At 38.5% G+C, this 23150-nt stretch overlaps 1 protein-coding gene across 9 annotated transcripts in view; it reads left to right on the forward strand.

Moving 5' to 3' along the window:
- LOC143022167 (proton-coupled zinc antiporter SLC30A5-like) overlaps window positions 1-17277 on the forward strand; it is a 42191-nt gene extending 24914 nt beyond the window's left edge. For all 9 annotated transcript variants that reach the window (XM_076180259.1, XM_076180263.1, XM_076180260.1 and 6 more), the window contains 13 exons: window positions 1146-1363; window positions 1453-1631; window positions 2227-2394; window positions 2565-2668; window positions 2786-2949; window positions 3388-3585; window positions 3722-3878; window positions 6892-6946; window positions 8060-8187; window positions 9601-9728; window positions 9887-10113; window positions 10241-10369; window positions 12377-17277. In XM_076180259.1, coding sequence (XP_076036374.1) covers window positions 1146-1363; window positions 1453-1631; window positions 2227-2394; window positions 2565-2668; window positions 2786-2949; window positions 3388-3585; window positions 3722-3878; window positions 6892-6946; window positions 8060-8187; window positions 9601-9728; window positions 9887-10113; window positions 10241-10369; window positions 12377-12541 — 2020 coding nt within the window. In that variant the 3' untranslated portion in view covers window positions 12542-17277. The remainder of the gene's footprint in view (window positions 1-1145; window positions 1364-1452; window positions 1632-2226; window positions 2395-2564; window positions 2669-2785; window positions 2950-3387; window positions 3586-3721; window positions 3879-6891; window positions 6947-8059; window positions 8188-9600; window positions 9729-9886; window positions 10114-10240; window positions 10370-12376) is intronic.
- The last annotated feature ends 5873 nt before the right edge of the window (window positions 17278-23150 follow it).

The raw sequence follows: 23150 nt of genomic DNA on the forward strand, positions 1-23150 counted from the left end.
GGAGAGCTGACAACCAATAACTGCACTCCTTCCCCAATCACTTTCAGCCAGTGACACAGAAACAGTCTCCCACTAACACACCAAAGACAACAGCCCAAAGATTCTTCCCAGAGAGATCTGTGGGAGGACCCATGAACTAGATGGAAGCAATATGGCTGCTTGGGCTTCTCCATTCATTCTACCAAACTACCTTTTGCATGATAAGGTACATTTTTGTAGTCTACAAAGCCCACTGTAAGGGGCACCATCCTAGCCTCCTGATAGGGGGCGAGTTTGTGATGTTAAACCAAATCAGTCATCATTTAACCACAGCAGTACACAGACATAACTACAACATAATTGGGATGGAGGACCTCTGTTTAGATTCCCTCATAACTCTTATCTCTTAACTCCAATATCCATTGACATTGGGCTAATTAGCAACAGTGGTGACCTAGCCACCATATCTGGTAGGTAAAGGCTGTTAAGAAATCCTAATTTTGTTCCAGATATTTTCATCCTCCTAGTGTGATGTCTTCTTGTATTGTATGCTTGCTTTATGGTAAATGTGCCTGGCTAGAAATATAACAATCTTTGAAGTGCATTATAACAATGAACTGTTAAGATAATCTTAGCCTTAATTAATACATTATTGCCTCAGGTTTCATTAAATGGAAAACCCGCAACCCCACAGTGGCTGGCAACAGTCCACAGATCTTTCTAAGAAACTTCATACAGTTGTCTGTGTTGTTTTAGTGTGGGACTATTTACATGTAACCAGTTGAAAGTGGTAGGAAAAGGGGAGCAGTATGTTTTATTAGTGTAGGACTATTTCTGTGTCACTGGCTGAAAGTGATAGGAAAAAGGAAGCAGTCACCAGTTGTCAGCTCTCCGTGTGCTAAGATGGGAGGGACAATGAATGGATGGGTGTGGAATAGGTGTAGGATGGGTGCATGCATTGACTCAACTGCTGCCCGTATTATGAGGAAAAAGCCTTTTGTGTAATTAAGTTTAGCCAGAACAGAATATAAGATATGCATCAACATAGCAGATGAGTATATACACACACCTTTAGTTAACAAAGTGATCAAGATATTTCAAGTGATAACCCCCTAGACAACATAGTGCATTGAAATGAAGCTGGGTTTTTTTTTTCCTCCTTCCAGATGTGCATTTGCATTTGTGTTTGTTCAAAGGCCTTTTGCAAATGGCAAGCCTCTCTCAAAACACTCCTGGCTAAGTGTTAGTCGACATGCAGCATTACAGACAGTTCTTAACTTAATGTGGTTGTATGGCCTAGCCAGAGTGGGGCCATTGCGGACAGTTCTACTATCAGAACATTCAGATATTGTTCTTCTGGCCTGCTGGGGAGCAGTTATTAAAGGTATGTTTCTGATGTGATATGTAAAGAATGCATTATTCAGGTCTCCTAAGTCAATTACTGTATCTTATATAAGAATGGAAACATTACAGGTGTTGGAGGACCCAGAAAGTTACGAGGATCTTTATGGTTTTTTATTGGAATCCTGTCCCTCCTCTTGTTTGACAATGACTCTGTTCGGCAAGTGGAGCATCCAGAAGGGCAGATTCATCACGGAGTCCAGCACGTGGCATATTACTTATTGGCCTGGACAGGACTTTCAGATCATGAAGTAAGGATAGAAAATGGTTGTAATTGGAGAACGTGTTTTGTATTCACTAGTACTTACATAAACCAGGCTTTTTCTCCCTTACAAGGGAGGTAGCCATATTCACTAGTATCTATTCAATAAGATTAATAGTTGGTAGAAGTGACCTTGCTGTGGATGTGCTGTGTCTTGTGACACTGCTTCTGACCCAGGGCAGTGGACAGGATGCAGGGATGACCCGTCATCCAGGAGGTGCCAAGATAAGAGGGAGGGAGGAGGGTGGAGGGGAGTGGAATATATAGGAAATGGAATGGGTGGGAGTGGTTTCTATGCCTTTTTCTTTTTGGCTACCCCCTGTGTAGGGGAAAAAAGCCTTTGGTATATGTATGTATGTAGAAGTGACCTGACATTGAAACCAGCATTATCGGGTCACTTGTGGTGGATGGGATTGGAATGGGTGGGAGTGGGTGTATACCCTTAGTTACCTTCCTTATAATCAACATTAATCAACATACTTTGTAAGTAACACCAAATTGGATGAAGAAGAAAAGAGTGAAAAGAGTACACATTAACAGTAGTTTACTTTTGAGTGATTCATCTTTATAATTTTGTTCTCAAGGGTGGTATCGTGGTGCTGCTTATCTCCTCGGTCCTTCAAGTATATGCTAACAACCAAGGGAAAAGAATCTCGGTTGAAATTGGTGGAGCGAAACGTCTTCGAGCCATTTCAGCTTTAGTGTCAGTGGCTTTGCTTCTCCCAGCATCATTCCTCACATGGTATACTCAGGTAAGAAAAATGAAGATGTATTAGAATCAGGCAGTAGTCACATATCTCATATTAAAAAGGTTTTATTTAATTCCGAATTTTTAGAACTCATTTTATTTATTTATTTATGTATTATTATTTTATTTATTTATTTATTTATTTATTTATTATTATTTTTTTTTTCTCTCCAGGATGCTACCAGTCCAAACATTATGCAGTTCTTCCCTCAAGCATTTGTGGTAGCTCTGTTTGTCTTCGTGCTCCATTACTATATTGAATCAGCATGTGTACAAAGGTATGCTACCAAGTTTCAGTAGTTATATATGTATTATTGCAAGGAGAGTGATATATCTTACAAGGACAGATTTCTTACACATCTTGAATTTTGAAATTATGTCTGCATTTGTAACAGGCTAGATGTTGTCCGTACAGCACGATTTGGAAGTCTCGCCATGATTATTACATGTGTGTTGATTAGCTTTATTGGACCCAGTGTAAAAAGCGAAGGTAAAGGAATTATCCCTGAACATGCAATGTCTGGTGGTGTTGTCTTCAGCTTCATCATGTTCTCAGCAGGTGAGTGGGCTGGAGCTAGAAATGTTCAGTCAGAATTAAAAGTTAAATCTCCCTCTCTGTATTCTTTCTCTCTTCCCCCTCTCATTTCTTCCTCTCTCTCTTTTTCTCCCACTCTCTTTCTTCCTCACTCACTCCCATATAAGGGTGAGAGTTTCAGCGTATGTTTATGCAAAGTCTTTGTAAGTAGAGGTGACAAGATGGGAGGGGTGATGAATGGGTTTGGACAGGTGTACAGTGGTTGTTTAGTGGGTGAGTGGGTGTATGGTTTAATTTGGCCACCCTCATATAAGGGAAAAAAGGTCTTTTAGTATATGTATGTGATAATTTTTTCATCTGTACTTTATATCTCCTATACACAAGCAAGCCATGTGATTGAACCCTGCATTTGTTGACCATATTCTTGTAGAAAGACTTAAAAGTATATCCTTTGATCTGCAGCCAGTTTGCAATTAACATCAAGCAAGGACATGAGAAGAGGTTTAGGTGGTGGAGAATCAGGATTACCTTTGTATGGACTGCGAGGAGAGGCTTTCCACAGGCCACACTCTTTCGTAAATTTTGCCTCGAGCACCTTCAAGGATATCCTGGCTGACAGGAACAGTCGCACCATATTCTACTTCCTCTGCTTAAATCTAGGTAATTGACATAAGACCTAGGTCTTTCAGTTTTGCTGGAAATGTATTAGTAATCATTTTATTTCTAATTTTGATGAGTAGTTTTGGTTCGGTTTTGTTGATTGTTATTATAATTTTATTTTTATCTTAATTTACAGGATTCACATTTGTTGAGCTAATTTATGGAATGTGGACCAATAGTTTAGGCTTGATATCTGATGGGTTTCACATGCTGTTTGATTGCTCAGCCCTAGTTATGGGACTCTGTGCTGCTGTTATGGCACGATGGAAACCTACGAAAACATTTCCATTTGGGTAAGGCAAGACTTAGCTCTGATTTTAGTTGTAGAAACCCTTGCTACTATGTGGACTTCAAGATTTTATACTAATAAGAGTTATGATGAAATATTTTGAATTTATTGTATATGTAACATTTGAACTAAGTTTTAACCTTGCAAACATTGACTTTGTCATCAGTTGTTGATAGTGATGAGTGTTTTGATAAGCTTTCCCTTAGTCCCTTTTCTGCATTATTTCTCGTGTCTAGTTCCTTAACCTTTGTCTTCCTTTGTCCAAACATACATGCATACATATACCAAGGACTTTTTCTCCCTTTTTCTCCTTTTTCTTCAAGGGAGGTAGCCAAAGTGAAAGGGATAAATCCACTCCAACCCATTTCATCCCCACACACTCCACTCCCATTCACCAACCCTCCCTCTCTCTTTTCTTGGCTCCTCCAAACATAAGTATCAGTATTGTAGCTATTTTCTTTAAGCAGGTATTGGCTGCATGTTACTGTGGCAAAGTGGCATGCAGTTGATACTTTAAGGTCTATATGGGGCACCCCTATGGACCAGAGCCACACATCATTTTGGCTGTGATAGAGGAAAACTCTGTTCATAGAGAAATGATGACACTTTTATACTACGACTGTCCCTCCATTATGCTGTCCCCCAACCCCTTGTTACTGTCCTGTACAATTTCTCTGAATATTCATTTCCTTTTTCGCCTACCTTCCCTGTGGTGGGGGAAAAGAATACTGCCACCAAGTAATTCCACTTGGATCGTAAGAGGCGAGAAGAAAGGGACGGGGATTGGGACTAGGCATCCTTCTCCTTGTAGCCCCACAGGGGACATTCCTAAAAGAAAAAGCAAAGGCTTAAGAGGGTCTGGGAGTTTTCCGACCAGCACCCTAAGGTTTGGGTCTTTTAATGTGAAGTGTATGTATGAAGCCTGCCTGTGGTCTTTTCCCCAACTCATACTAACTTTCTCCGTCTCTCTCCTGTTTTCATTCGCTTTAATTTTTCAGCTTTTTCAACACTAAACTTGAAGTTAGACACTTAATATAAGAAAGAGAACTTCTCACCCATTTCATTCCCATCTCACACATCCCTTAAACTTTGAGAAAATTAAATCAATTTGTCTTCCCAAAAACAGTACTAGTTCATTCGTGGGAATAAATATACATGAATATGGGAAATATTTGGAAGGGATCAACCATAGAATGAGGAAGGGAGGGAAAGTAGGAGGTGCCTTAAGAGCTATGTATAAAAATAAAAAGATGCCAGTGGAAGTAATTAAAAGGGTGTATTTACCTAGTTGTATTTTACGGGAAGAGAGCTATGCTCGTAGTGACCCGCTTTTGTATCTTTCAGCATCCAGTTTGATCTTAAATTCTTGTATAGTTTTTGCACTCACTGTTTCCTCATTCAGTTTGTTCCAGATATCTATCACTCTGTGTGGGAAGCTATTCTTTTTCAGATCTCTTCTGTAACTATCCTTTTTAAGTTTCTTTTCGTGTCCTCTTGTTTTTCTTCTATCCCACTTTAGTAAGTCATCTCTATCAAGGACTTCCATCCCTTTCATAATTCTGTAGATGGTTAACATTGGTTGTGGTGACAGTTGTGTAAGGGATTGAATCCTGGGTAAAATGTGCAAGAATGAGTTCTATAGATACATTGGGTATGACATGCTAGAGGGTCAGGTGTGGAGTTAAGAAATGTGATGGAGTTTGTAAATGGACATGGGTTTGGTGTTTTGTAAATGCAACAATTGGTTCGATTTTTGTTTTACAGTAGTAGTAACTTGGCCACCTTCCTTACAAGGGGGAAAAAACCCCTTGGTATATAGATAGATAGTAACATATATTTACTAGCTACCTTTTGTTTTTTCCTCTCATAGTTTTCTGTGCCCCTCAACATGTCCACCCTCGGGATAGCATGACTAATTTTAATTTCTTTTCATTTTTCTCAGAATATTTGCTCACATGATGGAAGTAAAGAGAAGGGAAGCAAGTAGATGTCATTGGGTTAATAAAAAGTGTCATGAGAAATAGGTACTTGGGGATGAATACAAAGAGAAGACTTACTAAGGGTTGATTGTGCCCATGACATTGTATGGTGTAGAGTCTTGGAATTTAAGGGAAGCAGAAAGGAGTTAAAATATATTTGAGATGAAGTATTTAAGAAATGTGGTGGGGGTTACAAGGATAGATAGTGAGAAATGAGGTAAGGTAGATAGTGGAGGTGGAAAGAAAGTTGGCAGGTAGGATTGAACCAAGAATACTGGGATAGTTTGGGCATGTGTAAAGAATGAGTGAAGAAAGACTAGCAAAAAGAATGTGGAAGGTAGAGATGGATGGATTAAACTTGAGAGCAAGACCAAGTACATGGGATTAATGGATGGATGGAGTGAAGGGGGCTTTGGGTACAAGGTGAATGTATGTTGAGTAGGGAAGGGAGAAGGCAAGAGAAAAGTGCAAGTGGAGAATACAGGAGTACCTCACTATACAAACGAGTTGTGTTCCCAGGTGACTGGTCGCAATGCGAAAATTCGTATATTGAGGTGGGTTTTACATGTAAATAGGGGGGTTGTGTTCATGGACCCTGTCATCCCCCTCCTCAATTTTTGCCTCCTGGGGCATTCACTTACATCCAACATTTGTTTTACCTACTTTATAGCACTCTGTTGTATAGTTAGGTATTCCTGTAGTTGTTAAGGGATTAGAAATTTATGCCACTTGAAAGGAGTTCCTCTCTCCTTTATAATTTTTTTTATCTGATGAGGGGAAGGGTTTCCTTATAATAACATGGTGGGTATAAACCAGCTCCATCTGTGGAGGTGCTCTATTTTGGTCTATTTTTTCTGACCTAAGAGTGGGTGGGAAAGGTGTAGGGTAGAGGGCTTTTTGCTATACATATTAATGATGGAAGCCTTGTATCTCATGGTAGATGTTTTTGTTTACGGTATTGTCAGTGGTTTAAAAGTTGAATAATCATTCACATAGATCATAAAAGTTATTGATAAGTTTGAAATTCTGTTTCTGCAGATATGGTCGAATAGAAATTTTATCTGGTTTCGTAAATGGACTCTTTTTAACTGTGGTAAGTAAAAGCTGTCATAATTTTAATGTTAAGATGTATTAGGATTTTGTTTAAATATTCTTTAACTTGGGTTAGAATATGTAGAAAAAGATGAGGCACACAAAACTTCACCTGAACATTTGTAATGACAAATGTACCCAAACCAAGTGATGAAAATACACAGGATTAATTGAGTGCACATTCCTGAGGCAGTAAGCTCTGCTGTGCCCCTCCATTAGCTCTAGATTGCCACTCCTATGATCCTGTTCTAAATTGTAATGGTAGTTACCCTCTCCCTTTAAAAAAGGGAATAATAGCTACTGTTGCCACATCAAAACAGCTGCTTAACAGTCTTTTGCTGCTTCTCCCATACCACTGAAAAACATCACGTCAAAAATAACCCCTTTGCTCCATTTTGTGATAAGCTAAACTTAGACTACACTATCCAAAAGTTTTGGTCCTTAACACTACCAGTAGAGCATCCTTTGCTTCAGTGTCCCTTTAGAGCAGCCCTGTGCAACCTGCGGCCCTTTCTCCTAAAAATAAATAAGCAATAATGCGGCCCTCAGAGAGAGGGTAGCCTTTCATTTGCTAATTAATGGTCAGGAAAATGTCTGTGTTTAATCATTCTTATGATAATGAACCCAGTTAACCAATATTAAGTGATTATTTATGTTTGTACATTATAATAATAAGGTACGGTAGCCTTTCATTTGCTCATTTATAGTAAGAAAAATACATTTGTTTCGGACAATTCTTATTTTTGTGATCCCAATTTAAATAATATCTGTAACAAACTACTTATCTATCTTTATCAGTATAATCTCACATAATATGTCTTCGATCGTAGTAAATAACATGAAATAGTAAGGTTATGTGGGCCTCCATACCAACAGAGTAGTGACTAGTGGCCCTTTGGGAAAAAAGGTTGCACACCCCTGCTTTAGGGTTAATAGAAACTTAATCTCTTCATGTGGAGAACCCTTGCAAATTGGGATCCAATCAAATGAAGTATAGATGTTTATCTGCTGAATTTAATATTTTTGTAAAAGATAACATAGAAAATCATATTTCCCACAATTGTTGGTATGTTTTTTGTTACATGGCAATTAACTGAAAACCTCTTTCCCCAAGATTGGTGTTATGGTGTTGTATGAGGCAGTTTGCCGTCTTTTTGAACCACCGCAAGTGAAGACTGAGAAGTTGTTGATAGTGGCAGTATGTGGACTTATTGTCAACTTGATAGGAATTATGTCTTTCAGGTGAGTAAAAAGTTGACATTTAAAGTAGAAATAGTTATATCAGTAAGGCCAAACACATGTTAAGAAGGCTATTGTATTTGAGATTTTAACTTTATTTTGGATTGAAAACTGGAAGCTAATTCTGGTATAGGGAAAACTTGAACTTGGCTCCCACAGAACTCACATGGAGAGCATATATCAAAGAAAACATGAAAAGCAAAGAGAGAGCTGAATGGGAAGAAATTGGTGAAAAAGGATTGGAAGATGCAGCGGCAAGGTTAAAAAATGGGAAACTGATGTGAGTGTGGAAATGATGACAAAATGGGGTGAGGCAGGGAGAGAGTGGTAAATATACAGTAGGTGTGTAATATATGTTACAAGAGAAGCGGGATACTAATAGAGGCTATAGATATGTGTCAATTAATATATATGAAAGTGGAAGACTGGAGAAGGAGACTGAGCATAGAATGAGGTAGGGGAGTAGGGAGGGAGTGCCCTGAGAACAGAACGGAAAAGTGAAAGATATCAGAGGAAATAGTAGATGTACATGCATACATATACCAAAGGCTTTTTCCCCCTACATGGGGGGTAGCTAAAAAGAAAAAGGCATAGAAACCACTCCCACCCGATGTGCCACCTGTTATATATGAGAGTGAGACCTGGATGATGAATGCAGTCAGTACCCCAGTACAGGGTAAATAGATAAATCAAATAAGTAAATAAATAAACAGATGAATAGATAAATAATAAAAGAAAACATTGACTGAAGATATGTGTGTATGCAAGTCTCACTTTTTTTTTATTGTTTTTTTTTCAAGGAATTTCCCCTTTGGGGCTACAGAGAGCAGAATACCTATCCTCCATTCCATTTTAGTCACTTTTTACGACTCAGTGAGAACACTTGATGGCAATATTCTTTCTCCCTTACCACAGGGCCTGGCAAAAATGGAAATGCACATTCAGAGAAGTGGTAGAGAACAGTATTAAGAGTAGGGGAGTACAGCATAACAGAGGGACAGTCGCAGTATAATAAAGTAACATAATTTCTCTATGAGTAGAGATTTCCTCAAACACAGACATGATGCATGGCTCTGATCCATAGGAGCACCCCATATAGGCCCAAAAGTATCAGCTGCATGCTACTGAGCAGATTTTACCTCACAACAACACACAGTCAATACCCCAGATGGGGAGTTGTATAAGTAATAACTGAATATCAAATGCTGTAGCCATGAGCTATTTAGATGAAAGGATCAATCTCTTACTCTTTCTTTGTAATAATATTGTCCCCAAGGATTTAAGTACATATTGGCAGTGAAGTACTACTATTGAACTATGTAAGGAAAATTGTAGGTGCTGATTATAGAGACTTAAGAATTTAGTGTGTTCTATGAAGTTTTATAATTATTTCCTGTTTATCATTTATCTTTGCAGCCACACCCATTCCCACAGCCATAGTGCTCATGGGCACTCGCACAACCACCAAGGGCATATACATGGTCATGGTCACTCTCAAGGTCATCAGCATGGGCATAGCCATGGTCATAATGCCAATATGCAAGGTTTGTTATCTTTTTTCCATTTGGGATATATTAGCCATCAGTTAGGGAATTTTTCCCCTAGAACTTTTGTAAGTGGGAATTTGTTGCAAAATTGGAAAAAATTTATGGCTTCATTTACCAGTCACAATTTATTGATTTATTTTTTATGTACATTTCAGGTGTATTTTTACACATTGTGGCTGATACAATGGGAAGCATTGCTGTTATAATATCTTCCCTCCTCATTGATTGGTATGGTTGGCTTGTTGCTGATCCCCTATGTTCAATTGTTCTTGCTGCTCTCATTCTTGCATCAGTGTTCCCTCTGCTGATGCAGTCTGCTGCTGTGCTAGTATTGAGGGTCCCTCATGGATATGAAGATGCACTCAAGAATGCATTGAACCAGGTTCTATACTTTAGAGTTTTTAGTAGATGATTTATAAGCTGACCTTTTTATTTTGTGGAGGTTGTGGTGGATTTATTTTCTTTCCCCCTCCTTGCTACCGTTTAGATAATATGACCTTCTTTTTTAGATTTTACAGCTTGATGGTGTCATAAGCTATAGTAATCCTCGCTTCTGGCAGCATTCTGGAGATACACTCATTTCAAATATCACAGTCCAGTGCACACCTGATGCTATGGAACAGAGAATAATTCATCAGGTAAATTCCACTTAAACTGTTCAGTTTGTGAAATATAAGTTATGGTTGTTGTTTGAAAATCATGACAAGGTAACCTATCTTAACTTGGATGACCATTCATCCACCAAGTGCTAGAATAGGAGGAGCAATGAATTGGTTTTGGATGGGTGTGGATTGGGTGTAGGGTGGGTCTATGCTTTGACTGACCCACCCCCATATAAGGGAGAAAAGGCCTTTTAGTATGAATGTTTGTATGAATCTGTCCATTTCATTGATTGTGGTAACATAACACTCATGTTGCAAGATTTATGTCTAATTTTCCCTGTATGCTGTCTTTGTCAAACTGTATAGCCTGTGACAGTATTTATGTGTATTTTAATTTGTCTCATTCTTCATATTCTTGGAAACTACTTTGCATGCTACCATAAACCCTTAATCTTCTTCCTATATTTTTCCTCGTGTCAGGAGTCATTGATATCTGCAAATAGTGGTTTTGTGGAATAAATGTTAGAGAAAATCACTTCCTTGTCACCCATCTTCAAATTCTGTCAACATTTGTCTATGTATTATTAGTGTATGACTGTATTCATGGGATGGATGGATGGGGTAAAAGGGGCATTGGAAAAGAGGGTAATGTCTGTTGAGAAAGGAAGGGAGAGGACAGAAGATAGGGGTGAGTGGAGAATGGTTGTGTATGGATGATGCTGTGATGCATGAGGGGGAGTGGGTGGGAGATGGGGGTTGAGGGAGTATGTATGAAAAATAAATTGATGCACCCCGAAGGGATTTTTCTCTGTCTTCTCCATTTCTGCATGAGGGGGCGGGAGAAGGGGTGTCACCATTTTAATGAAGTAGCCTTGCTGTGGATGTGCTGTGTCTTGCTTCTGACCTAGGGCAGTGGGTGAGATGCAGGGATGACCCATCATCCAGGAGGAGCCAAGATAAGAGGGAGGGAGGGAGGGGGATGGATGTGAGTGGAGTATGTGGGAGTGGATTTTATGCCTTTGTTTTTTGGCTACCTCTCATGTAAGGGGAAAGCCTTTGGTATATTTATGTATGACTATTTATGTCAATGGCTCATGTAGTAATTGGAGCATGCAGCATTTGCTGTTATCAGCTGTCCTTATGGATATATGGAAGTTGATAGATATCTTGGGTCTGGTCCATAGACCAAGTATCAGGCTTGTCAGATGGAAGTGAGGCTGTTGACAGGTCTTGAAGACAGGTAATAGGGAGATGATTCTCTTTGATGTCCCTTTCACAGGACCACCATTTGGAGGTACTCATCATGGGTCCCAGGTGACACATATTTCCTAAAGGCTGACACCACTGTTTGGAACTTTTCCTTTGGTGTACTTGCTGTATATTAAAGGATTACAAAGGTGGAGCATGCCAACAGGAGACCTTTTGGTCCATAACTAGGTCGGATGCAAAAAAAGAATTAATAATGATAAATAAATAAATAAAAATATAATAATATAAATAATAATGAATAAAATAAATAGATAAATGCATAGGTATAGTTAAATAATAAACAGGTAAATAGGAAATAATAATAAATTGACATATAACTAATAATAAATGTGAATCAAGCAAATAATAATAATAAGCAAACAGACAAATGATAAGAAAACAAATAATATAAAATAAAATATTTACTCAGAAGAATGCCAATGATTTTTAACTTCTGCTATCCCTCCTTTAAGCTACCTTCCTTAATCTCGCTGTCACCACATCTATTTATTCCATCTATTTATGATGTATGTGTATATGAATGTATTTGTGATGTATTCCCTCATGGATAGCAACTCTGGTTATTATCAACAGAATTAAAATTTATTATTCCATGCAGTAAAATGAAAAGCAAAGTTACCAAAAAGCTTTCCTACATGAAGGACAGCAATATGTAGTACCTGTACTTAGACTACAGGTGTCTTCAAAAGGTTGTCACTTTCCTTTATGTGGGAATTTAGCCCCTGACAGTGTCCAACAGTTTCATTAACCGAAGATATTTCTTTCACTCATCAGGTGACTAAATTGGTGCACGGTGCTGGTTTTAATCACGTGACCGTGCAGGTAGAAGTGGTGCCCAAGCTGGATGCTGCTCACAGTGTTCAACCAAACAAGTGGAGCCTCGGCACTGTGGCCCGGTCAACGTTAGAACTGCAAAAATCTGCTGTCTGGGCCATTTGAAGAGCTTTAGATATACAGAGTAGAAAGTATGTTAGTGAATTTCACCTAGAGCTTAATTTATTGTTGCATTTAAAAGATTATAGAGACATAAATTATTTTTTTGTATACAAATAAAGGCTTTAAATGCATCCCCATGTTAATTCAAGTTACTGATACATGTATAAGAAAGTTAAGGTTGTGGGGTTTTCATTTGGATTTGGTGAATAAAGGGAGAAGAGGAAACTATATGTAAACTTGATTAAAATATTGTTATTTAGTTATATGCACTCTTAATTTAAGTTGGCAATTATCTGAATTGAAATCCAGTGGTAAGATTTGAGAAATTTGTGTTAGTAATTAAGTAGTATTTGTGTTGAAAGTGCACTATAGATGTGTGTAAAAGAAGTATATAAACTCCTTGAGACACTATCCATCTATTTCCATTTATCTATTCCCTATTCAACTTACCTCTTCACATTCTCTTCATTTTCTTCCAGAACATATTTTGTTCTATTCTTAAACAAACACCTTATCTTCTCTTGGCCTCTTTAAACATGTATTTTGCCTCCCCCCCCCTCTTTATTGTACACCTCTCATATGCTTCCTCATTTCTTTTTTACAACCATTCCTCATAAGTGTGCTTCTTTTCTGCTACCACTACCCTCACTTCATCATTCCATGCACTGACTTCCCCTCTGTTCCCTCCCATCCTCTTCATCCTTCATACCATCATTACACATTTTGGTACTCGTCTTTGATACACAGACATTCTTCCTCTACCTCATTTCCCCTTTCTTTTTCACTACATTCCATAACTCTCTTAGCTTTGCATAGTATTCTTCCTCTTTCTCTTTCTCATTCAATTCCATTTCAGCATCTGTGATTTTCTCTCATCTCTCCTTCTCTGCTTTCATTCCATTCTTGATGATCCAGAACTCCTCCAATCCTTATGGGCACCACTACATAATCCATTATGCCCCCATGATTATCCTCCCACAAACTACCTGGCCAATATATACTTATGTACATCTTTCTTCTTGAATGCTATTCTCTCTCATCATTTCTCTTGCATTATACATCTCAGTTTTTGTTCATTTTTGGCACACCACACCTTGTTTGTACACCATCTACTGGATCATCTCTTATTCTGGCAATTAATCCTCAATATTCACATTCACATTCATTCCAAAATAGTTTTCTCCCCTATTCACCTCTCTCACTCCCTTCAGTAATGATAACGGAAATACTAATTGTATGTACACAAGATTGTGGCCCTAAAGAGCAGAAATAGCATTACATGCAGCAATAGCAACACACAGAACAGAACTGTGTTCATAAACAAACTTCAGCTCTAGTGTGGCTATCCCACAAACTAGTATTTTCTTTTATTTTCTCATATGCTATGAAACAGTATGCATAGTTAATTTTTTTTATCCCCAGTGAAACCTTGTATTAGTCAAAAAATACATACATACATGCATACACGTGCCAAGGGCTCTTTTCCCCTTCCACAGAAGGTAGCCAAAAGACAAAGGCATAGACACCACTCCCATCCATTCCATCCCCTACATACTCCACTCCCTTCTACCCTCTTCCCTCCCTCCCATCTTGACACCTCCTGGATGAGGGGTCATCCCTGCATCTTGTCCACTATTCAAATGTATGTAAATTAAGAGGTATCTTTAGTTATCCCCGTACTTGAGTATTAGGTGCATAGTTATATGTTGTCAATACTGTACTTGAGGGACATAGTTATACTCCAATGATCAGTCAAGCAGCAGTCTCTTATATTTGGAGCCAGATCTCTAGTTTTAGAAGTATATTGAGTTAATTTTTAGCTTTTATGAGCCCTTGTGTCTGGTGTTCTTATAAAGTCTCTCCTGCACTACAACTAGGACAACACCCACTTTTCTTGTGCTCATGGGGTCGAGTCTTATTCTCCAGTATAATACCTCATTTCAAATTTGTTTATGGTTCCAGCTTGGGCTCTATCATCTTAGCTATTGCAGGAGATTACACATCTGTATGGAAAACTATATTTTTTCATGTCCTTCAGAAATGTGGTCTTTTTGAATTTGTTTCCGTGACATTATGCCCTCCATTTCATGCATAATTTTGTCCACCTCATTCAGTGATCTGAACACTGCAATCAAGTCTTCTCATTCTCCACAATTTATTTATTTATTCATTTTATTTCAATTTTTTTTCTTTTATTTATTTATTCATTTATTTTTTATTGTTATTTTCTTTAGCAGGCCTTGTGTTTTTAGTCTCTCCTCATGTGACTTAATTGCAGGGCTAGGAATAATTTTTATCGCTTCTCATAGTCAGTCAATCAATTGTTAACATAAGTTTCACTAAGTGGAAAGCCTGCAACTCCACAGTGTCTGGCAACAGTCCTCAGGACCTCCCACAGAACTCTCTAGAAAGAAACTTTGAACTGTATGCTGTAATGATTATCATTTATTTTATATTATTTGTTTATTTTTTTGTTATCATTTGTCTGTTTGTTTATCATTATTTGCTTGATTCTTATTTATTATTAGTTATATGTCAATTTATTATTATTTACTATTTACCTTTTATTATTATTTAACTATACATATGCATTTATTTATGTATTTTATTTATTATTTACATTATTATAGTTTTTATCTATTCATTTATTTATTATTATTATGATTATTTTTTCGCATCCGACCTAAATATGGACCAAAAGGTCTCCTGTCAGCATGCTCCACCTTTGTAATCCTTTGTATCAATGTGGGACTGTTTCTTTTTCACTGGCTGAAAGTGTAGGGAGAGGAGAGCAGTCTCTATCAGCTGAGATTTAACCACTTCCATACGGTGATGCCTACGTAGGCGGCATGAGGAGCAAGTGGGTACTCGATGATGCTGACGTCGGCATCTTGATTATATTTATTGTAGTCGTACCTACGTAACTTCCATTCTCTCTAAACTGGCTTCATCATATTTTCTATGGTTATCAAAATACACGGGTGAAAGAGAACGAACGATTGAGCACTGACTTTATTTTTTATAATATGATTATTATGACACAACATCGCATGTCGAGCAGCTAATGCTGCCAGACGTGCGATGTGCCCTGGAGTGAAGAGGTTAAAGAAAGAAATCTTGGGTCCAGCCCAGAGACTATGTCAGCCCCTCAGGGCTGAACCTCCTGATAGGGTTGAAGGAGTTGACGAGTTTTGAAAATGGACAACTTCACTGTCCATCTTGCAGGACCACCACATGGAAGTACTAGTCATTGGCCCCGGCTATTATTGTTATCTTGACACTGTTTATACAGAAGGTGCCAAGATAAGAGGGAGGGAAGAGGGTGGAGGGGAGTGGAGTATGATAGGGATGGAATGGGTGGGAGTGGTTTTTATGCCTTTGTTTTTTGGCTACCTCCCTTATAAGGGGGGAAGAAAGCCTTTGATGTATCTATGTTTATACTTTTATTATATAATTTCTTTCATCATCTCTTCATCCATATATCTTCCCCACAGTCTTATTGATATGTTTGTCAGGATACTGGTTATCCATTATCAGTACTCCCAGATATTTCTCCTTTCTATCTGTGTATATACCAAAAGGATTCTTCCATCCTTATGAGCGAAGTGGTCAGTCAAGGCATGTACACACCCTTCATCCATCTCACACCTATTGTTTTCCATTTTATTTGATCTTGTGGATGAAACCTTTGCAAGTCTCACTTTCCATTGAATAATTTAATCATGGTCTTTATAAGCTATTTCCCATTTCCAATACTATGCATTTTTTGTCATTGAAATTAATTTTTCACTCTTGGCATGTATGTTATCAGAATATTTTTGCAACAACGTACCATCCTCCTTGTCTCTCGCTCTTCTCATGATCTTTGCACTATCTGCAGGTTTATTGTATTTTCCATCATCTTGTTTACATAGACAAAGAACATTACAGGAGCTGGTAATGACTTACGGGACTTAATGACTCATTGCCTTCCATCCTGAGTTTTTATTTTTTACTATTGGCCTAGGGATTTCTCCCCATCTTCTCCTTTTCTGCATGGGGGGATGGAGAGGGGGGATCGCCGATTTAATGAAGTGGCCTCGCTGTGGATGTGCTGCGTCTTGCGACACTGCCTCTGACCCAGGGCAGTGGACAAGGTGCAGGGATGACCCGTCATCCTGGAGGTGCTAAGATAAGAGGGAGGGTGGAGAGGGGTGGAGTGTATTTAGGGATGGAATGGTTGGGAAGGATTTTATGCCTTTTTCTTTTTGGCTACCTCTCTTTTAAGGAGGAGAAAGCCTTGGTATATGTATGTATGTATGTACTACTGGCCTCATGTACATGCCTTTCAAGTAACCTTTCATCCATTCAAGAAGTATATCTTAGTCCTCCTAAATGTCAGTTTCTGTAATTGTTCACATGTGTTGTAAAAGGTGAAATGGGCTTACACATACATAAATACATAAATACATAGACAAACACCACTCAGTTGTGAACCAGTAGATGAGGTTGAGATGTGAAGTCTGTAATTTATCCATGTGTTGTGCAAGGGTTCATTATTATACTTTTTGTTGTCAGTGGGGGACCATTTACTATCATTTGGTAATTATGTGCAAGGAGGTAATTTACTCAGTGCCTGTTAGAGTTAACCTTGGTAGGGTAAGTTAGGAAACATGTATCATTATCTTGAACACAATTTAGAATTGTGGATTGGAATGCTTTTTACAGATTTTTGTATAATAAATATGAATTTTTATAAACTGAAAGTATGATTTTCCTCATATAATCTCATCAAATTATTTACAAAATATTATGAAAAGGAAAGTAATTGTGATTTTTTCCCAATGTCTTCAAACTGGGGTATTTGCTGCAAAATTATAAGCAGTCAGCAGAGCCTTACATGCCTAAGTACTGCCCTGAGGCAAAGTTCTCAGTGATGCCCCCATGCACGGGCTCAAACAAAGCCTGTGGGAGTGACACCACTAAAACCCATCTCCACCATACCTTACAGCCTGTTTATGCTATTGGATTGTGAAATGATTACCGTAAACAGAATTTAAAAAATATATTTAGTGTCCCTATTGCAGAAAGTAAAATATTTCATATTCTGTTGATTGTAATACAAAATTCGTATATTACAATAAAATATTCAGGGCTCCTTTGACCTTTTTTATTATAATAAAAAAAAGGTCAAAGGAGCCCTGAATTGTAATTATTTTCTTCAGCCTTGTAGGCGGCATGCCCAGACTAGAATCGCTGCCCCTTAAATATGCCGCTCCAGGTCTAACGGTTCGTCGAACGCGGTTCGACAGACACGTGTTTAAAGTGATGTGTGAACGTGTGAGCGGGGTATTTGGTTGTCGAACACGTTGGTTAAACCCCAAATACCCCGTTCACACATCACTTTAAACACGCGTCTGTCGAACCGCGTTCGACGAACCGTTAGGCCGTGTAAACCCCCTCTTAGTGACACCTCTATGGACCAGCGTAACACAGCAGCCATTCATATTCGGCATATATATTTTTTCGTTCCCAGCTCATACGCTCAAGAGTGCTATTCACACACGAAGGTCACACTCGAGCGTGCTATTCACGCGCATACGTGCGAAGGTCGCTCTCAAGCCAGGCATTCACGCGCTTATACTTTCGTACGCCCCTAGGTCGTACCAAGATCTATATAGATCTTGGGTCGTACTCGAGCATACTATTCACGTGCGAAGGTCGCACTTGAGCCAACCATCCACGCGCATACTTGTACATTCCCCTTGGTTGTACTCGAGTGAGCTATTCACGCGTTTACTTCACAAATCGAACACAAATTAGGTCTTGTAGAATAAAGAAGAGCGAAATTGAGTCGGTCCATACGTTCGGAAGAATTTCCCTTCCAGTTCGTACGCTCAAAAGTGTATACGCGCCTAATCAGCTAGGTTGAGCTCGAGCGTGTAATTCACGAGTGTATTCTCAAAGGTGAGAATGGGTGAGAAATAAATTGACGCAGCCCGAAGGGATTTCTCCCCACCTTTTCTGCATGAGGGGACGGAGGAGGTCGCCGATTTAATGAAGCGGCCTTGCTGTGGATGTGCTGTGTCTTGCGACACTGCTTCTGACCCAGGGCAGTGGGCGAGATGCAGGGATGACCCGTCATCCAGGAGGTGCCAAGATAAGAGGGAGGGGAGTGGAATATGTTAGGGATGGAATGGGTGGGAGTGGTTTTTATGCCTATGTTTTTTGGCTACCTCTCTTGTAAGGAGAAAAAAGCCTTTGGTATATGTATGTATTCGCAAAGGTTGTGCTGCAGACTTTCATTCACGTTTGAAAACTTGCGAAAGTTGTACTCTTGCCATTTTCTAGATTTATTCTTCTACCACAGTAACATGTACAGACATTGCAAGGGGCAGGTGCTTTGGGCGGGAAATTGGGCACTTCACTCTTTAGTATTATTCCTATTTGGCAACTATCCGGTAGGGTGCAACACAATTTCCCACATAATTTCTGAATGGTAAGAAAATGGAAAAAGCCTGTGAGAAATAATTTTTCATTCATTTTTATATATTTCTGTGAAGGGCAGTTTTGGGGTACAGGGCAAAGGGGCAGGTGCTCGGGCACCTCCAGCATCTTCCCTCCCCCCTCTGCACGGGCCTGTTCTACCATGTGGGGAAAAAAACTTTGTTTCGATACAATTTACTGTTCTTTTTTTAGACTACACTTATAACTACAAAATAAATTTACTTTATATACATTGCATTCCCATTAAATCTGTTCAAAGAACAAACTTGTCTCTTATTTCGTAACGCTAAAAATACAGATTATGTTTGATGACATTTTCTGGGGTCATATATGTAATTTGAGAGGCAACGAAAATCGGTGTTCGTCTGCACATTCACTTGACCGTTGATACGAACTAAGATGGAATCATTATATCAGCGTTTCCCAACCTTTTCCGACCATAGCACCCCCTGTTGTCATGTCTAAGCAGTCCAGCACCCCTATCTTGTTATTAGAAGGATAAAAGAAAATGAAGTGTACTGCTTGATGATTTATTTTCTTGATTCCTTAGAACTGAAACAAATTGACAATATTGTTTGTAGAAGAAATAAGAACACCCTAGAAAAATAAAATAACAATAAAAAAGCCAAATATGCACAACTAGGTAATCAATTATACATGTATTAATGTGATTTTTATGTGTATCACTTACCAGCACCCCATATAATTGATTTCAGCACCCCAGGTTGAGAAACGCTGCCTTATATATATCCATACAATATCCCAATGTACAACCAACGTGGTTTTTGAAGTGCATCTGATCAACCATGAATCGCGTCATCAGGAGGGTAACAGCTGTCGATCAGAAGCCCAACACGTGATCCAAGACCATTGTGAAACACACACGCACAGAGTGGTGTATGTGTGGAATAAATTGGACGAAACAATAGTGTGTGCAAAAACCATACAAGAATTTAAGAGCAAACTAGATGCTGAGAGATACAAAGACGGGTTACTACGAGCGTAGCTCCCCTTCCCGTATAATACAACTATACCCGTTGCACTGAGATCTGGCCGTTAGGGCGGAGCACTGGGAGTTCCCCTGTGGTGCCACATATAATTATTCTATAATTTCATTTTATTTTATAATTCTATTTTATAATTTTATAATGTTGCCTCATATGATTATATCATAATTTTTTGTCACACACCACCACTGAGATAAAAATCAAAGCAATGTTTTCTATACAAAGGTTTCGTTTCTTTAAGTCTAGATATGGCATATGTGCATGAGAGAGCGACGTTGCCGCTACATCTAATCTCTGGCCCCGCCCCCCTCACATTGCATTCAGAAAACATTGCATCCATACGCACATTCTCGCCATGGATGCCCATATGTGGCAACACCGGGAAATCTCCTAGCCCCGCCTTATCGGTCATTTCTCCTTGCGCTGACTATAGGTAAATACACACAAGAAAAGACCTTTTGAGTAAAAAAGCAGCAACGACTGCAATAGAAGTGTTGGAGAGAGGCCAAAAATTAAGTATGAGATCCAATAGATCTAACGTTTCGCCCTGCAGGGCTTATTCAGAAAGAAGCCTTGCTGGGCGAAATGTTGAATAAATTGGATCCCATAATCTGCTCTCGGCCTCTCTTCTACAGGAGATCTCTTGATTAAGAATAGGAGGGGTGATGTCATGAGAACAAATTAAGGAAGACTACATGACTAGAGGATGTGAAGAAATACAGTTTTCATATGCGAGTAGATGCATAAATACTTAGAATAGCTTAAGTGATATAGCCCAAGTTGGAGCTATACATGAATTCAAAGCTAGATATGATAATTATAATAAACTAATAAATTAATAAGGATATATCCCAAGTTGGAACCATATGTGAATTCAGTCAGGTATGATAATTGGTAAGAGACAGGACCCCATAAACGTTATTCCTTTCCTGTCTATTACAATGAAGTAAACACGCACACACGCGCGGAGTTTCGTGTGTGTGTATTTACCTAAAAAAGTTGTATTTACCTAGTTTTATTTTATTTCAGTTGTATTTACCTAGTTGTAGTGTACGGGACGAGAGCTATGCTTTCACTGACCCGTTCTCGTGTCTCTCCGCATCCAGTTTATTCTTAAAATCGTGTATAGTTTTGGTACTCACTGTTTCTCCGTTTAGTTTGTTCCAGTCATCAATCACTCTATGTGGGAAGCTATCTTTTTTTTAGGTCTCTTCTGCAACTGTCCTTCTTTAGCTTCTTTTCGCATATGTGTGTGTGTGTGTGTGTGTGTGTGTATTTACCTAGTTGTATTTTATGCGAAGGGGAGCTATGCTCGTGTGTCCCGTCTTTGTATCTCATATCTTGTGTGTGTGTGTGTGTGTGTATTTACCTAGTTGTATTTTACGGGAAGGGGAGCTATGCTCGTGTGTCCCGTCTTTGTATCTCATTTTATCTAAACTATTTTTGAATTCATGTATTGTTTTTGCACACACTACTTTCTCATCTAACTTGTTCCAACTGTCTATTACTCATGTGTGTGTGTGTGTGTGTGTGTGTGTGTGTGTGTGTGTTTACCTAGTTGTATTTTACGGGAAGGGGAGCTATGTTCGTGGTGTCCCGTCTTCATATCTCATTTTATCTAAACTGTTGTGTGTGTGTGTATTTACCTAGTTGTATTTACCTAGTTGTATTTTACGGGAAGGGGAGCTATGCTCGTGGGGTCCCGTCTTCATATCTCATTTTATCTAAACTATTTTTAAATTCATGTATTGTTTTTGCACACACCACTTTCTCATCTAACTTGTTCCAACTGTCTATTACTCTGTGAGGAAAGCTGTTCTTTTTCAAATCTCTTCTATAGCTGTCTTTTTTTATTTTCTTTCCGTGTCCTCTTGTATTTCTGTCATCCCATTTTATCAGATTCTCTCTATCAGTAATTTCTATGCCTTTCATGATTCTGTAAATAGCTATCAAATCTCCTCTCTCTCTTCTTTGCTCTAGTGTCTGTAGTTTAAGTTTTTGTAGTCTCTCTTCATATGATAGTTTTGAGAGTGTTGGTGCCAGTTTTGTGATTGCTCTTTGTATTCTTTCAAGTTTTTTTATACATTTTTTTGTACTTGGTGACCATATCGTTGCTGCATATTCCAATCTTGGTCTTATCAGGGTGATTAGGATTTTCCTCACCATTTCTTCATCCAGGTATGTAAATGCCACTTTGATTGTTCTTATTATATTATAAGTTTCTCCAAAAATCTTATTTATATGTTTCTCAGGTGACATATTATTCATAACAATGACTCCCAGGTCCTTCTCATTTTCTACTTTTTTTATTCCTTCTTCTCCCAAATTATATGATCCTGTTATTCTGTTTTTGCTTTTTCCAAATTCCATTATACTACACTTTTTTGTATTGAACTCCATCTCCCACTTCCTACTCCATTCCTGTACTTTATTTAGATCTCTCTGTAGTGATTCACAATCTTCTTCAGTTTTCACTCTTTTCAGTAGTTTTGCATCATCTGCAAAGAAGCTCATATAGCTTTCAATTCCTTCATCCATATCATTAATATATATAGCAAACATTATTGGGGCCAGAACTGTTCCCTGCGGGACACCGCTTATTACTTCATTCCATTTTGAGTGCTGATCTCTTATCACTACTCTCATTTTTCTTTCTTGCAAAAAGTCTTCCATCCAATTTAGCAATTTACCTTGTATTCCTCCTTCATATTCTAATTTCTGAAGCAGCTTCTGATGTGGTACTTTGTCAAAAGCTTTTTTTAGGTCTAGAAATGCACAATCAGCCCATCCATCTCTTTCTTGTATTATATCTATTAGCCTTGAATAGAAACATATTAAATTGGTGACGCATGGTCGTCCTTGTCTGAATCCAAATTGCCTTAGATTTAGTACGTTGTTTTTTCCAAATTGTTGTTTTTTCCATCTACTTTTGATAATTCTTTCACAATTGTTTGCTATTGTACTTGTTAGAGAGACCGGTCTATAGTTGGTAGGTTCTTCTTTATTTCCTCCTTTATATATAGGTACTATATTTGCTTTTTTCCAATCTTCTGGAACTTTTCCTTCTTTTAAGGAACTGCTTATTATGCTATGTATTTTGTCTGCCAGTTCATTCCTGC

This window comes from Oratosquilla oratoria, chromosome 44, assembly GCF_046742065.1.
Source record: "Oratosquilla oratoria isolate Oo_2021 chromosome 44, ASM4674206v1, whole genome shotgun sequence".
Taxonomy (NCBI): domain Eukaryota; kingdom Metazoa; phylum Arthropoda; class Malacostraca; order Stomatopoda; family Squillidae; genus Oratosquilla; species Oratosquilla oratoria.